General features: G+C 44.4%; 1 protein-coding gene across 2 annotated transcripts in view; it reads left to right on the top strand.

The window, feature by feature from the left end:
- Positions 1-16,446, top strand: part of hnf1a (HNF1 homeobox a) — a 165,634-nt gene that overhangs the window by 18,758 nt on the left and 130,430 nt on the right. For both annotated transcript variants that reach the window (XM_080208440.1, XM_080208442.1), the window contains exon 2: positions 13,278-13,477. In XM_080208440.1, coding sequence (XP_080064566.1) covers positions 13,278-13,477 — 200 coding nt within the window. The remainder of the gene's footprint in view (positions 1-13,277; positions 13,478-16,446) is intronic.

Raw genomic sequence — 16,446 nt, 5'->3', positions numbered from 1 at the left:
TTCCTACCCTGGTCCCACTTTGCTTCCCCTCCCAGCATTCTCCCTGGCATCCCGTGTGGCTCTCAGTTCAATCACTGGATGGAATTCCCCAACCTTGTCTGCAGCTGGGATTTTCCAGTCCCGCTGCTGTGAATGAAGTTTTGGCTGAGCGCCAAACCCTCCGTTCTCGCTGGCAGCGGCGGTGGTGTACAGCGTGGGAGAATTCTGGCCCCTGTCTCTGCTATAATCCTGCCCTTCGATCATTAGGGATGTAAAACACTGAGGGAATTCACAGAAGTGGTGCTTGGTGGGTGGCAAAGATTTACAAGTAAACAGCAGTGACTGAAAGATCCTTTGTTAAAGGAAGGAATCATTGGTTGTGACAGGTCCTTTACATCATGAACCCTCTGACCATTGCCAGAAAAACACTGTTGATAAACACTTGCTGTCCTCCACATAATGGATGCTGCAAAGGGAGTTGAACCCGATTCTGTAACACCTCTTCAGTGAGAATGTCAAAGTGCGTTCTCCAGCCATTGAACTGGAGCTGAAGCTTTTAAGCCTCCCGTTCAATCTGTTGTAGTTAAGCAAATGCTTTGTAAACACAGTCTATACTCACCAGATAAACAAACTGAAACACAGGGCTGGATTGTCACTGTACAACATTGGGAAGGAATATGAAATCCACCCCCCCCCCCCACCCCGCCTTGAGGCATTGCTGGGTCAGGCTCTGGGAAATGAAATGAGACAAGAGGATTCGGGATTAGTCAAAGAACATTGAAGGGACAGTGATGAGGTTAGTTCTGGAGCAGAACATTCAAGGCAGCACAGCAGTTAGAACACAAGAAATAGGAGCAGGAGTAGGCCATCCAGCCCCTCGAGCCTGTCCCACCATTCAGTAAGATCATGGCTGATCTGAAGTGGATCAGTTCCACTTTCCCGCCTGCTCCCCATAACCCTTAATTCCCTTATTGATCAGAAATCTATCTGCCCGTGATTTAAACATATTCAACGAGGTAGCCTCTACCACTTCAGTGGGCAGAGAATTCCATTGTTGCCTCACTGCCAGGGACCTGGGTTCAATTCCAGGCTCAGGTCACTGCCTGTGTGGAGTTTGTACATTCTCCCTGTGTCTGCGTGAGTTTCCTCCGGGTGCCCTGGTTTCCTCCTACACTCCAAAGATCTGAGGGTTCGGTGGATTGACCATACTAAATTGCCTCTTAGTGTCAGGAGGATTAGCTAGGATAAATACGTCAGGTTACGGGGATAGGGCCTGGGTGGGATTGTTACCAGAGGAAGCTCGATGAACTGTAGGGATTCTATAATTCTATGGTGCAACCCAGAATAAAGGTAGGGTCGGGGTAGGGTCAGTTGCAGCGGGGTGAGAATGGATTTGACCCAAATAACTTGTATTCAAAGCATCTGTAAGGAGACAAAAGAGCTGATGTTTCAGATCCAGCTGAGCCTTTGTCAAGGGTCACCTGGACTCAAAACATCAGCTCTTTTCTCTCCTTACAGACTTGCTGAGATTTTCTCTTTTGGTTTCAGGTTCCAGCATCCGCAGTAATTTGCTTTGATCCATTTTAACTTGTAATCAAAGATTGGCAGGCAAAGCATTAACTGAACTATGGGGAGTCTTTTAAAAAGGAGATGGTGAGGACTAGGGAATGGAAAAATGCAACAACTCCTGAGCAGTCAGTTTAACCTCAGGAGTGGGAAGCTTTGAGAAATAGTAATCCAGGACAAAATTAACAGTCATGTGGGTAAGTGTGCATAAATTCTGGAGAGCCAAGACAGATTGGTTAAAGGCCAATCATGCTTACCTAACTTGATTGAGTTTTTTGAGGCAGGAACAGATAGGGTTAATGAGGGTAATACAGTTAATGTGGTTATGCAGACTTCCGCAAGATATTTGATCAGAAGCTTGCTAGTAAAGTTGAAGCCCAGGGAATAAAAAGCACGGCGTCAATACGGTTACAAGGTTGGCTAAGTGACAGGAAAGAGTGATGGTGAATGTTTGTTTTCAGACTGAAGGAAGATATACTGTGGGATTCCGCAGGTATGGTCCTGAGCCCTCTGCTTTTCTTGGACTTGGACTTGGGTTTATAGGGCACAGTTTCAACGTTTGTGGATGAAATATAGTGAACAGTGAGGAGGAAAGTGATAGACTACAAGAAGACACAGACATCTTGGTAGAATGGGTGGACATGTGGCAAATATCATTTAATGCAGAGGATTGATATATTGTGGTTGAAAGAACATGGTGAGGCAGTAGAAGGCAATATGTCAAGATATACAAAATTTTAAAAGGGATTGATAAAGTAAAAATAGACCAAGTCTTTCCTCTTAGGGGGCAATCTCGACCAAGAGGTCACAGGTATAAGTTGAGAGGCAGTAGATTGAAACCGAGATGAGAAGGAACCACATCTCGCAGTGGGAACTTGCTGCCCCATAGCGCAGTGGAGTCTGAATCATTGAATTGTTTTAAGAAGGAGATAGATATATTTCTGATTTTAAAAAGGGATAAAGGGATGTGGGGAGGTGGAGTTGAAACTAGAGAGAGATCAGCCATGATCTGATTGAATAGTGGAGTAGGCTCGAGGGGGTAAATTTGTCCACTTCTGCTCCTAATGTTCCTAACATAAAGTCAAGGACACCATTCTAAAAGTGATGCAGGAATAGAAGGACTTGGGCACACACAGCCGAGAAAGCTGAGAAAATGGCTAATATGGCATACAGAATCTTTGGGTTTTATAAATCTGGGCATACAGTACAAAAGTAAGGAAGTTATGTTGAATCTTTACAAAACACTGGTTCAGCCTCAACTGGAGTATTGAGTGGGATTTTCCATCCTGCCCATGGTGTCTTTGTGGCGGTGAATCTTCCAGTCCCACCACCGTCAACGGGGTTTTCCATTGTGTGCTCCCTCCACCACTGGGGAACCCGTGGGAGGGGTTGCCATCAGTGGGACTGAAATATCCTGGGAATGGCGAGAAAATTCCAGCCCACGTGTCCAATTTTGACCACTGCATTTTTAGGAAGTATGTGAAGGCGTTAGAGAAAGCGTAAGGAAAATTCATGAGAATGTTTTGTGGGACAAGGGCTTGAGTTGTGTGGACAGACTGGAGAAGCTGGGGTTGTTCTCAGAGAAGATGGGAGGAGATTTGATAGAATCTGGACAGAATTTATCGGGACAAGCTGTTCCCATTGGTAGAAAGGGTGAGAATTGGAGGACAGTGACTTAAGGTGAATAAGACCATAAGATATAAGAGAAGAATGAGGCCATTCGGCCCATTGAATCTACTCCGCCATTCAATCATGATTGATATCATCCTCATCCCCATTCTCCTTAACCCTTAACCTCCTTATTGATCAAGAACCACAATGCCAGATTAAAGCCCGACAGGTTTATTTGGAATTACCTGATGAAGGAGCAGCGCTCCGAAAGCTCGTGATTCCAAATAAACCTGTTGGACTTTAACCTGGTGTTGTGAGGCTTGTTACTGTGCCCACCCCAGTCCAATGTTGGCATCTCCACATCATGATCAAGAACTTATCTATCTCTGTCTGAAAGGCAGTCAATGACTTGGCCCCTGTAGCCTTCTGTGGCAAAGAGTTCCACAGATTCCCCACCCTTTGGATACAAAGATTCGACAATAACATGAAGGAAAGCTTTTTTTTTCCACAATGTGTGTTTTGAATTTGGAATGCACTGCCTGAAACTGTGGTGGAGGCAGATTCAGTTTCAGTTTCAACCTACCAGCGAAAGAGAACGAGCTGAAAATTAGCTGAAATGGAACAAGTTACAGAGTTGTGGGGATAAGCGAGGGTGTGACACCAGGTGAGTAACTCTAGTAGGGAACTGGCACAGACGCGACAGGCAAAATAGTTTCCTTCTGTGTTCGAACCAATCACTTTGATTCTAATTGATCATTAACTCCTTTTTTTACCGCAGAAAAAAATTAAAGTTTATTTATTAGTCACCAGTAAGACTTGCATTAACACTGCAATGAAGTTACTGTGAAATTTGCCTAGTTGCCACATTCCGGCACCTGTTCAGGTCAATGCACCTAATCAGTATGTCTTTAAGACTGTGGGAGGAAACTGGAGCACCTGGAGGAAACCCGCACAGACATGGGGAGAATGCGCTAGCTCCACACAAACAGTGGCCCAAGCCGGGAATCGAACCTAGGTCTCTGGCACAGTGAGGCGACAGCGCTAACCAGTGTGCAACCGTGCTGCATGTGGAGGCAGAAGGCTCTGGAGGCCAGGTCATTGAGTGTCTTTAAGACAGAGATATATAGATCCTTGATTAATAAGGGGATCAGGGGTTATGGGGAAAAGGCAAGAGAATGGGGATGAGAAAAATATCAGCCATGATTGAATGGCAGAGCAGACTCAATGGGTCGAGTGGCCTAATTCTCATGGTCTTATTCAATACCACTCAAGGAATTTTGTGCTTTTTCTGGGATTCTTAAAATGCAGTGTCGACTACAGTCAATTAGTCTGACCTTGTCCTAGGCAGTAGAACCAGAGAGAATGACCTGTAAATCCAAAACTTAATCTGCAGGAACATTGGTTCCAATACTTACAGAAAGCTAGACATGGAGTGGAGGGTGGAGGCACATTCATCGTAAAACTTGGAAGTATGGGTTTTCTGGCTGGATTGAAAGGTTGGCTGGATGCCAAGAGTGATGGCCAGGCTGAAGTTATAGAGGTGAGAGGAGGCAGGTAAGGAGCGGTTATGGGCCACTGGGGTATCGATTGGATGTGGCAGGTGGTGTCTTGGAAAGATCAGTAGTCCAACTGCAGCTGCAGATATTCCCCCTCTAGATCTATTGTAATATCTCCCAGCTATGAGAGACAACATGTATCATACAGTTAATTAAATAAAGAGGCTGTCAGGGCAAAGAGAATATTCTTGTAATTTTTGTGCCTGCACGCCCTCAATTGAACAATTAAAGTATTCATTTTGCATAAAGTTGACTGCTTAATATTTATAAACCTGGGGCACTATCTTGTCATTTGACACGGGACAATCAGTTAGAGCCTCCAAGGAAGTATCAATATTCCTCAAAGCCCAGCTAACAAGGTGAGGAGAGATGAATGGAGTTAAGTGAAGCAACTGGTTAAAATGCTTCACCTTTGGAAAGTATTTTCCCCAGGGAGATCAGATGGAGAACCTCACTCAGTGACACTGTTAACAGCTGCAAGTAAATCAAATTCTAGTAGCCTAATCTTAGTTAGGATCGGATACTCGCCCAGAGAGGGAAAGGGTGGCACAGTGAGCGCTGCTGCCACATAATGCCAGGGACCCAGATTGAATTCTGGCCTTGGGTGACTGTCTGTGTTCCTCCCGTGTCTGCGTGGGTTTCTTCCGAATGCTCCAGTTTCTTCCCACACTCCAAAGATGTGCGGGTTAGGTGGATTGGCCATGCTTAATGCCTTAGTGTTCAAAGGTGTGTAGTTTAAGGGGATTAGGAGGTAAATGGGCAGAGTTGGGGGGATAAGATGGGGGGGTGAAGATGCTCTGTCAGAGAGTCGGTGGAGACTCAATGGGCTGAATGGTCTCCTTCTGTACTGTAGGGATTCTACGATTCTATGAACTTTGAAGCTGCAACCTCCTCTATTCCCTTAATCCTGGGCTCCTACTTCTGACTTTTGATTGATCCCACATCCCCTGCAAATGACGCAATGGTTATCCCAACATTGAACATTGCAATCTCCCATTTGAATAAGTTTAAGTATCATTATCAGGTCTTAATGCTTGATAGATTCCCCCGTGTCAAATGGTTCTTTCACATCAGCGTGAAGGTACACTTGTGTGAATTGTGACAGATCCCCAAGAACGTAGAAGGAGGCCATTCAGCCGTCGGCACTGATCACAATCCCAGGTCCTATCCCTAAAACCCCATGCATAGACCCTAGCTAGTCCCCGCTGATACTAAGGGGCAATTTAGCATGGCCAATCTGTCTAACCTGCACATCTTTGTAGTGTGGGAAGAAACCGGAGCATCTGGTGGAAGCCCACACAGACGTGGAGAGAACGTGCAGATTCCACACACAGTGACCCAAGCCAGGTTCCTGGCGCTGTGAGGCAGCAGTGCTAACCACTGTGCTGCCTTTGTGTCACCATATCAAGAGGATCATGCTTGGACAATACCCTGTCACTGCCTAGGCATTGCCTACTTGCACTGCCTTGGCACTGTCCCTTCCACTCCAGGCAGTGCCAGAGGGGCAGTGCCAAGGGGGTGTTCTGTTTTTTGGGGGGGGAGGGGTGTTGTGTGAGTGGGGGAGGCACTGTTTCCAAGGGGGTGGCACTTTGTTGGGGGAATGATGTGGGGGTGGGGGAGTTCTGTGGCAGGGGGGTTTTTATGGCGGGGGAGTGGTGTGAGTTCCACAGTGGGGGGGTTGTTTCACCTGGTTGTTGCTGCCGTTTCGGAGTGAAATCCACCCCTTAACTTTTTTTGTCCATCAATTAAAAAATATGGTGGGAAACTCTGCCAATATTGTTAACAGGCTACCCTCTACTTTCCCTGCCCGGGCTGACATTGCTTTAAAAAAAAGGCAAAATTCCACCCAATGGCTACTTCACATCCCCCTCTTCCCAGGAATCAATTTGGAGAATCTTCACTGCACCCCATTTTTTAAAAAATTCATTTAAGGGCATTCCCTAGTTGCCCGAGGGCGGTTGAAAGCATATCTAAAGCAAATATAATTTTCCTTTGGTAAGGAGGCCAAAACTGCACTGCAGGTTTGTCTAACCAAAGTCCTTATTCTTGTATTCCAACTCTCTTGCAATAAAAGTCAACATATGATTTTCCTTCCTTACCATTTACTCTACAGGTACCTTCATATTAACTATATTACTTGTACAATGACCCATAAATCCCTTAAACATCAAGATGAGTAGTTTCTCACCATTTTAAATTATTTTGTTTTTCTATTTTTATTTCCAATGCGATAACCTTGTATAATATTCCATCTACTGCCTTTTTGCCCACATATTTAACCTACAAATATCCCCTCCCAGACAATATGTATCTTCGTTACTTTCCCACCTTGATTCCTCGCTATTTCTGATACATTCTTTGTATCTTCTACTGGCAAAGGCAGACACAAATATTTGCTTCAAATCTTTGCCATTTCCTTATTCCCATTATAATTTCACCAGTCTCTGAGAGACCTAAGATTACTTTTGCTACACTTTTTCCCTTTTATATGAGAGGTCACACAGCACCAGGTTATAGTCCAACAGGCTTATTTGAAATCACAAGTTTTCGGAGCGTTGCTCCTTTGTCAGGTGAAGTGGAGAGAGGCACACAGGCATAGAATATGCTAGAATATTCCTTTTATATATTTGTAGAAACACTCCCAATTTGTTTTTATAGTTCTGGTAATTTACTTTCATGCCCCATTTTCTCCCACTTTGTCAACTTTTTTTTTGCTCCCCTTTTGCTGGTTTAGAAAAAACTCCCCCAAACCTTGTGTTTACCACTTTTCTTGGCAATGTGATAAGATTTTTCCTTTTAATCTAATGCTAAATTTAGCCTCTTCAGTTAGCCATGAGTCAGTCTCTTTTCCAATAGTTATTATTTCCCAATGGAATATGGATTTATTGGACATTTTGAAATATTACTTTAAATGCTCACTATTGCTCATTTGCCATTGTACACTTTAATCTAATTGTCCAATTTAGTTTAGCTAATTTGCTCCTCCTGTCTACGTAATTGGCTTTATTTGAGTTCAACACTCTTGTTTCAGAATTTCACAATGAGTTTGAGTGTAAGACAGGTCATATTGTGATCACTCTTTCCAAAATGATCCCTGACTATGACATTACTAATTAAACCCGCCACAAAACAGAATTAAGATAATCTCTTCTCTGCTTGGTTGCCAAATGCAACATTCTAGGAAACTGTCTCAAAATGGTGAGAAATTGTCTTGAATGTATCTCATGAATTCACCCTCTATTATTTTTGTCATTTGGACGGTCTCTACGGATGACAGCAAAACCCAGACAGAATTTGATCAAAAATACCCAATAAGAACAAGATTATTTCTGCAGCAAAATGCAATTGGTGGAGATTAGTTACATAACATAAATGAAATGTGTGAAGTTATTTACAGCAATGTGACCTTTAGGTGCGATTGATAGGGGAATTACTCATCCCTGTTATGACCAGGATGTGTAGTGCACTATATGCTGCTGCTAATAAATGCTTATCTTCCTCACCATGCCCACATCCTGAGGATGACTACAAAAGAAAGTCTTCAATATGTAGTTATACTTAAGTTGAAATGTTGAATTGAGTAACTTGCCATATCTGAAAGGTTATTGCCAGCATTTGAAAATTGTGACTTCTTGCCTTGCCATACCATCAAAGAGGGAGAGATGGCCACCTCAGTGGGTTAGTGCTCTGTTGTGGTAACCCGTTGGTTGGGAGAACTTGGTTGATGGTCAGTTTCACCTGTTGTCAGTTTCTGAACTGTCAGTGACCTCACATAAAATCTTGAACTGACCAAAAGTCATATTATGACCTTGTGAACATATGGTTGCTCTTTAGATCAGAGAGTCAGCTGGAGTGGAAAAGTTTTTCAAAGTTTATATATGAGTGTCACAAGTAGGCTTCCATTAACACTGTAATGAAGTTACTGTGATAATCCCCTAGTCGGCACACTCCTGGCGCCTGTTCGGGTGCACAGGGAGAATCTAGCATGGCCAATGCACCTAACCAACATGTCTTTCGGATTGTGGGAGGAAACTGGAGCACCCTGAGGAAAACCCATGCAGACATGGGAAGAACATGCAGATTTCGCACAAACAGTGACCCAAGCCAGGAATTGAACCCAAGTCCCTGGCACTATGAGGTCGCAGTGCTAACCACTGTGCCATCCTAAGAGTTGAGCAGTATTGCTGTGAGAACGTAGAACCATGTTAACAGTGGTCCGGCCTTGATTTGTGCTGCATTTTCCTTCTGATGTACAGTCAGTGCTGGCTGTAGCAGGAGTTCAGTGTGTTTCACTCTGTAACATTGCAGTTTACATTCATGCAGTGAAAATGTAACAGACATCACTTGATTTTCACTGTTCCTGCTGTCTGTGCAACTTTCCATTTCATCCAAGTGTTTATAATTGGGCTCCAGAGTTTGAAGAAAACTGGCAGTTGAAAGGGATTCCCTAATGTTTGTTCAATTTATGCCTCAATTTTAAACAAGTGAAGCCTTTGTGGTCTGCGTTGTAACAAATCTGTAATTTTTATGTTGAATTGGTCCCATCACAGCCGGCTTATTTTCTAGTTACTTTTTCCCTTAGCTTTCCAATTACTATTGAGTCAATCCAGAAGGAACAAATTGCACCATGGAGATGGAAGGAGAGTGAGAGAGGAGGCCAGATATATCAGAGAATAATGAAAAGAAGCATAAACAGAACCATAGAATCCTGACAGTGCAGAAGGAGGCCATTCAGCCCATTGAGTCAGGACTGACACTCCAAAAGAGCAGTTACTCATGCCCACCCCTCTGTCTTATCCCCTGAACCTCACACAAATTTCCTCCTCTGCCGAGTGCCAGTCTGCAACTTGTTTTCATGCTTCCAGACAGAGTTGTCCTTTATTCTGCCATTAGTACTTACTCTGGATCAATGCTTTGTTTCTTTACTACCACCATTACCTCGCCCTTTGCCTTTTGTTCCAGGACATTGTTAACATTTAATCTCCCCCAACCTTTAACCAATTCTTGGTTTTTCCTTTTCTTCTACCTGGCCCTCCCCCACCCTTCACCAGCGTCAAAGCCATCACGTTTCTCCCTAATAGGTGATGTTAAGATGGCTTTTTAAAGAATGATACAATCCCTACAGTGCAAAAGAAGGCCATTCGACCCATCAAATCTGCACCGACTCTCCAACAGAACATCATTGTAAGCCTGTAACCCGACATCTTTATCTTTACCCCCTCTAATTCCCCTAACATATACATCTTGGGACACTAAGGAGCAATTTATCATGGCCAATCAACCTAATCCGCACATCTTTGGAGTGTGGGAGGAAACCGGAGCACCCGCAGGAAACCCACGCAAACACGGGGAGAACATGCAATCCCCACACACAGACAGTGACCCACAGCTGGAATTGAACCCGGGTCTCTGGAGCTGTGAGGCAGCAGTGCTAACCACTGTGCCACCGTGGTACCCCAAAGGCTGCAGACTGTAGGAGGAAGGGGAAGCTTTGGGAGACCAGACACTCCATGAAGTTCGAGTCCCTAAAAAAGACAAGCGTTAAGAGCTATAGAGCTTTACAAAATGGAAACAGGCCCTTTGGCCCAACTTGTCCATGCTGCTCCTTTTTTTATAAACAACGAAGCTCACCCCAATTGCCTGCATTTGGCCCATATCCCTCTTACCCATGTAACTGTCTAAACACTTTTTAAAGGGCAAAATTGTACCCACCTCTACTACTACCTCTGACGGCTTGTTCCAGACACTCAGCTACTCTGTCCATCTGTGACTCCACTTTCAAGGAGCTATGAACTTATACCCCTGGACCTCTTTGTTCTTGGAGCTGATACGGTCAGCCTTAATTGGGCGGCACGGTAGCACGGTGGTTAGCACTGCTGCTTCATAGCTCCGGGGACCTGGTTTCGATTCCCGGCTCAGTCACTGTCTGTGTGGAGTTTGCACATTCTCCTCGTTTCTGTGTGGGTTTCCTCCGGGTGCTCCGGTTTCCTCCCATTGTCCAAAGATGTGCGGGTTAGGTTGATTGGCCGTGCTAAAATTGCCCCTTAGTGTACTAGGATGCATAGGTTAGAGGGATTAGCGGGTAAAATATGTAGGGATATGGGGGTAGGGCCTGGGTGGGATTGTGGTCGGTGCAGACTCGATGGGCCGAAGGGCCTCTTTCTGCTCTGTAGGGTTCTATGACTAATTTCAACACAGATGGTGTGGGGAGAAGGATCACACTGCGTAGCTCCAGATTCGAGCAGGAACGAAAATATTCTCAGGAGGAGCTGAGGTTGACGCGAAAAGAAAAGTCGAAGGGGCAGAGGTGAGAGCAGGTGTTTAACGATGACAGGATTTTTCCCTTCATTACATACACTCACCATTAATCATTCAGTTATTCAAGGGTGTGGGAGCGTAAACTATTCACAGGCATCTGCTTTAAACTTCACTTTGTGCTGTTTTTGGGTGTGCCTGAGGGTGACTAAATCTCCCTTCTGCACCTGCAAATCAGGCATTGGTATAAACGGATTGATATTGAAGGAAATAATCCTGTCACTTTTTATACATCATTGGGCTAATCACATTTGCATTTACATTGCACCAGTCATGACTTCAGGATATCTCAAAGAGCCTCACAGCCTATGAAATTCTTTCACGATGTATTTGTGTGAAGGGGAGTTCAGAAGAGCTGGCACAGTGGTTAGCACTGCTTCCTCACAGCTCCAGGGACCTGGCTTCAGTTCTGGCCTTGGGTAACTATCTAGACTGAAGAGATGAGGGATTGGATTATGAAAGGCAGCTTTGTAAATTGGGCATGTTCTCGCTGGCAAACATTGCTGATATATTTACTGTTTTTAGGATTTTTGAGGGACTGCATAGCATAGGCCATGTCAAACTATTTGACCTTGTCCAGAGCACAGGGAACTGGAGGTCACAGCCTGGGTTTGATGGGGGAAGTACAGAATGAACCAGCAGGAAGGTAGGGTTGAAATTTGTGTTCCTGCCACACTCAGAGTTCAGACTTGGTAGTGGATGGAAAATATGGAAGAGTGGGATGTCTTTATAACCCAACCACTGTGTTGGGTTTCCTGGCCAGTCTGTTAGACCGGGTAGGATAATGACTCTTATGAATTAATTCCAACCCCAGTCTTTAAAGGGGCACTTTAGACATGGAATTTGATGACTCTTGGTGTTGGGAGCAGAACTTGAGGAAATAAGAGAATGGAATACATACATTCAAGGGATGTACTTGCTTTAATTGTTGCTTCCCTGGATATGATGCCAGCAGTTATAAGGGCCATCAGGGAGATACTGTTCCCGACTGACGGGAAGAAGGAGCCTGTCAGTGAAACCAAGGCGGTGGGTCTGGAAGCTGCATCAGTCCTTGATATGTCACATGTTCAGAGATGATCCTTCTCTCTGGGCTGTAGGTGTACTCGGTATACTTACCCTCTGGTACCGCTTAACATTTATTAACACTACATCTATCTTGCACCCCAAGCCACTCACTATACTGTTTTGGAAATATATCACCGTTCCTTCACTGTCACTGGGCCATAGTCCTGGAACTTCCTCCCTAAAGGACCATGGGGGCCATGTGGACTGCAGCGATTCAAAAAGACAGCTCACCACTACCTTCTCAAGGGCAACTAGGGATGGGCAATAAATACTTGCCCAGGCAGTGACACCCATGTTCTGTAAATGAATTCAAAAACAGGTTACAGAGTAGGTATGCTGCTCCTATAGCCATCTGTAAGTGAGATGACCAGATTACTTGGCTTGATGGAGAATCATAGCTGAAACCAGTTCCAGCATTTCCACAGATCAAGACCAATTGTAGAATGCCATTTCAGCACAGACCAGTGATTGAGTTCAAGACCTTCTTCGGTCCCCTTGGACAGTGAGAGAATGTGTGGGACTGTGTGCATGTACATCTATGGGGTGGGTGAGCGTGTGCGCACGCCTGTGGGGTGGGTGAGTGTGCGTGCGCATGCATACATGTGAATGTGCATGTGGGGTGTGTTTGTATATATGTATTGTTTGTGCACATATCTGTGCACGTGTGTGTACACATGTGTATAACATTTGGGGGAAACTGGAAAGAGCCCCTATTCCCAACTGCCTGTATATTCATGGTCTACTTTCACAGATATCCCCTTGAATGAGATAAAGGAAATTGATCAGTACCTATGAACAATGCTGCAATGTGAGGGAAATGAGGAGAGAGGAAGGCAAGGAAACAAGGACGTTAAGTTTCTTTTTATTCATTCATGCAATATGGGTGTCATGGCTGAGCCAGTATTTATTGCCCGTCCCTAGTTGCCCTTGAGAAGATGATGGTAAGCTGCCTTCTTGAAGCGCTGCAGTCCATGCGGTGTAGATACACGCACAATACTGTTAGGGAGGGAATTCCAGGATTTTGATCCAGTGACGGTAAAGGAATGGCTGATATATTTCCAAGTCGGGATGGTGAGTGACTTGGAGGGGAACATGCCAGTGATGGTGGTCCCATGTGCTTGCTGACCTTGCTAATAACGCTAATCAATTCCAGAATTGTAACTGTGTTCTTTGCCTTCACTACAGGGAGGACCCATGGAGGGCAGCGAAGATGATAAAGTGCTACATGCAGCAGCACAATATCCCACAGCGAGAAGTAGTGGACACAACTGGCTTAAACCAGTCTCATCTGTCGCAACATCTGAATAAGGGGACGCCAATGAAAAACCAGAAACGTGCTGCCCTCTACACCTGGTATGTCCGGAAACAGAGGGAGATTGTCCAGCGTAAGTTTCATTCCTGCTAACACCTTACCTGATGCTCAAGGCACTGTCGTGAATTTTGCATTAAAACAATTCAGAATTCTTGATCGTTTACTTTCAGAAGTAATTTATTTCAGTTTTCATCACTCTGACAATTATTGAGCTCTGTGGGGATTTTGTTTTGCCTAACTTTCTTTTTTAAAATAAGAATTCCTATCCCTTGCAATGTTGTGCATTAGTGATTGATGTGAGAGGTAATGATCTTCTCCTAGGCGTCTGTAAACACTGCTCCCAAACTCTCTGTCAAGGAGGGAGCAACTCTCTGACACTCTTTTTGCCTCCCTTTGAAAGGCAGGTTTCTAGATGTTCAGATCACCAGAGTCCTGATCCCTCCACACTGACGCTATAGTTAAAGCACACCAACCCTTCTTTCTAAGGAGGCAGTGGAAATTTGACACATCTGCTATTACTCTCACCAGCTTTTACAGATGCACCATAGAAAGCATCCTTTCTGAATGTAACGCAACTTGGTATGCCTTCTGCTCTGTCCAAGAAACTATAAAGGGTTGTGAATATAGCCCAGTACATCACCCAACCCCATCCATTGGCTCCTTCCACACTTCCTGCTGCCTCAGGAAAGCAGCCAGCATAACCAAGGACCCCACACGCCTGGACATATTCTCTTCCACCTTCTTCCATTGGGAAAAAGATATCTAAGTCTGAGAACGCATATCACCTGACTCAGAGCAACTTCTTCCCTGCTGCCATCAGACTTTTGAATAAACCTACCATATATTAAGCTGATCGTTCTCTACATACTAACTATGACTGTAACACTACATTCTGCACTCTCTCCTTTCCTTCTCCCCTATGTACTCTTTGTATGGTATGCTTTGTTTGTATAGCACGCAAGAAACAATGTAGTCATAGTAATACAGTTGTAGTATGTTACATGTACCCTGTTCCTGATGCTTGGGTTGTACTTCAGTCATCATTAGCGAGCCCCCCCAACCCCAATCACTGTTACCATGGCAATGTTATCCCATGGCCAAATTCCAGAGAGGCCGCAAGTGACAGCAGATTTCAAATGTTATTCAGAGTAGTTGGACACAGACACACTCCTGATTCTCACTATTGGGTAAAGCATTTGACCCGCATACATTGACCAGTTACAACTGGCTACCTGGTCAAAGGGAATCCCAAAGATATTCTATTTCTTTGGGCAGGAAGAATTTGAGTGTTTTTCCAGACTCCACAAAGCTAGCCTGGGACACCCCATTTCCAGCCAAACTCCGCTCCCCCCAACTCCACAACTGAAGAGGTCCACAGTGAGAGGGGTTGGTGGGGGAATGGGTAATCCACCTCATTATAAGATGTGACTATAGAGAGCAGGGGATGACTAAAATTGGATCCTCAGTAAGCTGATTGAGGTACCTTACAGCAGCACTGTTTAAAAGTGTGTGCAGATCCCTCCAGGATGGCAACATGGAGACACAGTTGTTAGCACTGCTGCCTCTCAGCGCCAGGGACTCAGGTTCAATTCTGGCCTCGGGTCACTGTCTGTGTGGGGTTTACGTGTTCTCTTCGTGCCTGTGTGGGTTTCCTCTGGGTGTTCTGGTTTCTTCCCACACTCCAAAGATGTGCAGGTTAGGTTGATTGGCCATGCTAAATTTCCCCTTAGCGTCAGAGGGACTAGCTAGGAAAAATGCATGGGGTGGGGGGGGGATAGGGCCTGGGTGGGATTGTGGTCGATGCAGACTCAATGGGCTGAATGGCCTCCATTTGCACTGTAGGATTCTATGATTTTATGATGTTAAGCCCCTGCATTTGGAATTTTTGCTCTTTATCGGGTGTCCTACATCTGTCACACATTTCGGCCATGATGGATTCCTTTCCTGGAGAGATGCTGATGAGTCTTGTCAATTCTCAATCTGGTTATAACAATGCCAGGGACTGAAGCTAATGCATCCCAATCAGTAAAATGCAAATTAATCTCTCACTATAGTTTGTCAAGGTTCCTAACGGCGATGAAATATAATCTAAGGTACCCCAGGATCCACTCCTTACTCGTCAGACTTGTTTAGATTGGGACTGACTTCATTAGAGGAAAATTAAACCTGCCAGAAATGAGTTATAGCTACAGCAACATCCACAGAGTTGCACCTGTGGGGCCTGGAGCCAGACCTATAGCAACAGAGAATGATTGAGAGCAGACTTCCTCATGTAAACAGAACTCAGAGATCGTGGCATGTTGCAGAAATATTGTGAGTTTAATACTTAAACAGAAATGATTGCTTTAATGAAACTGCATTTGCAGTAAAATTGATTGAATGTAACTGACTGTAATGATCTCGAATACAATAAACCTCCACTTCTAGTGAGCTCAAGTACAATGAAGATCTAACAGAGAAGAGAATAATGTGTTCCGTTTCATTTACTGTGCATGTTCGCGGATAGTAACTGGCCCCACAACTGGGGAAAATCAATAATAGAAATACAACAGTAAAGATCAAATAGTTTATTGTCGGAAAGCTGACATTATATAGTATTGAATTTGTTCTCAGGTTCCTGTTACGTGGGGTGTGTGTGTGTGTATGTGTGTGTGTGTGTGTATTTGTCCACATCCTCTATCTCTAGATAATCAGAAAGATTTTAGCCTTTAGCTAGTTGCAACTGTCTGCTCTGTGTCAAAGCCCGTATTCAGATCTTGAGTAAGATCGATTTGGCACACCATAGAATATACAGCAACAGAAACAAACCATCAGCCCAATTAGTCCGTACCGGTGTTAATGATAAACACCAAACCTTTCCTCACTCTTTTCCTTCTCACTGTATCAACATATCCATCTATCTCGCTTTCTCTGAGACCCACCCATGTTACTTCCTCAACTCCGTATTGTTGTAATTCCCACATTATAACCATTCTCAGGGTGAAGAAACATCTTTTTATCGGATTTATTAATCCAATTAAAATACATCTTGTATTTGTGACC

This window comes from Carcharhinus amblyrhynchos, chromosome 20, assembly GCF_965287045.1.
Source record: "Carcharhinus amblyrhynchos chromosome 20, sCarAmb.v2.hapA, whole genome shotgun sequence".
Classification (NCBI taxonomy): Eukaryota; Metazoa; Chordata; class Chondrichthyes; order Carcharhiniformes; family Carcharhinidae; genus Carcharhinus; species Carcharhinus amblyrhynchos.
This window is presented reverse-complemented; position numbering and strand designations above follow the sequence as displayed.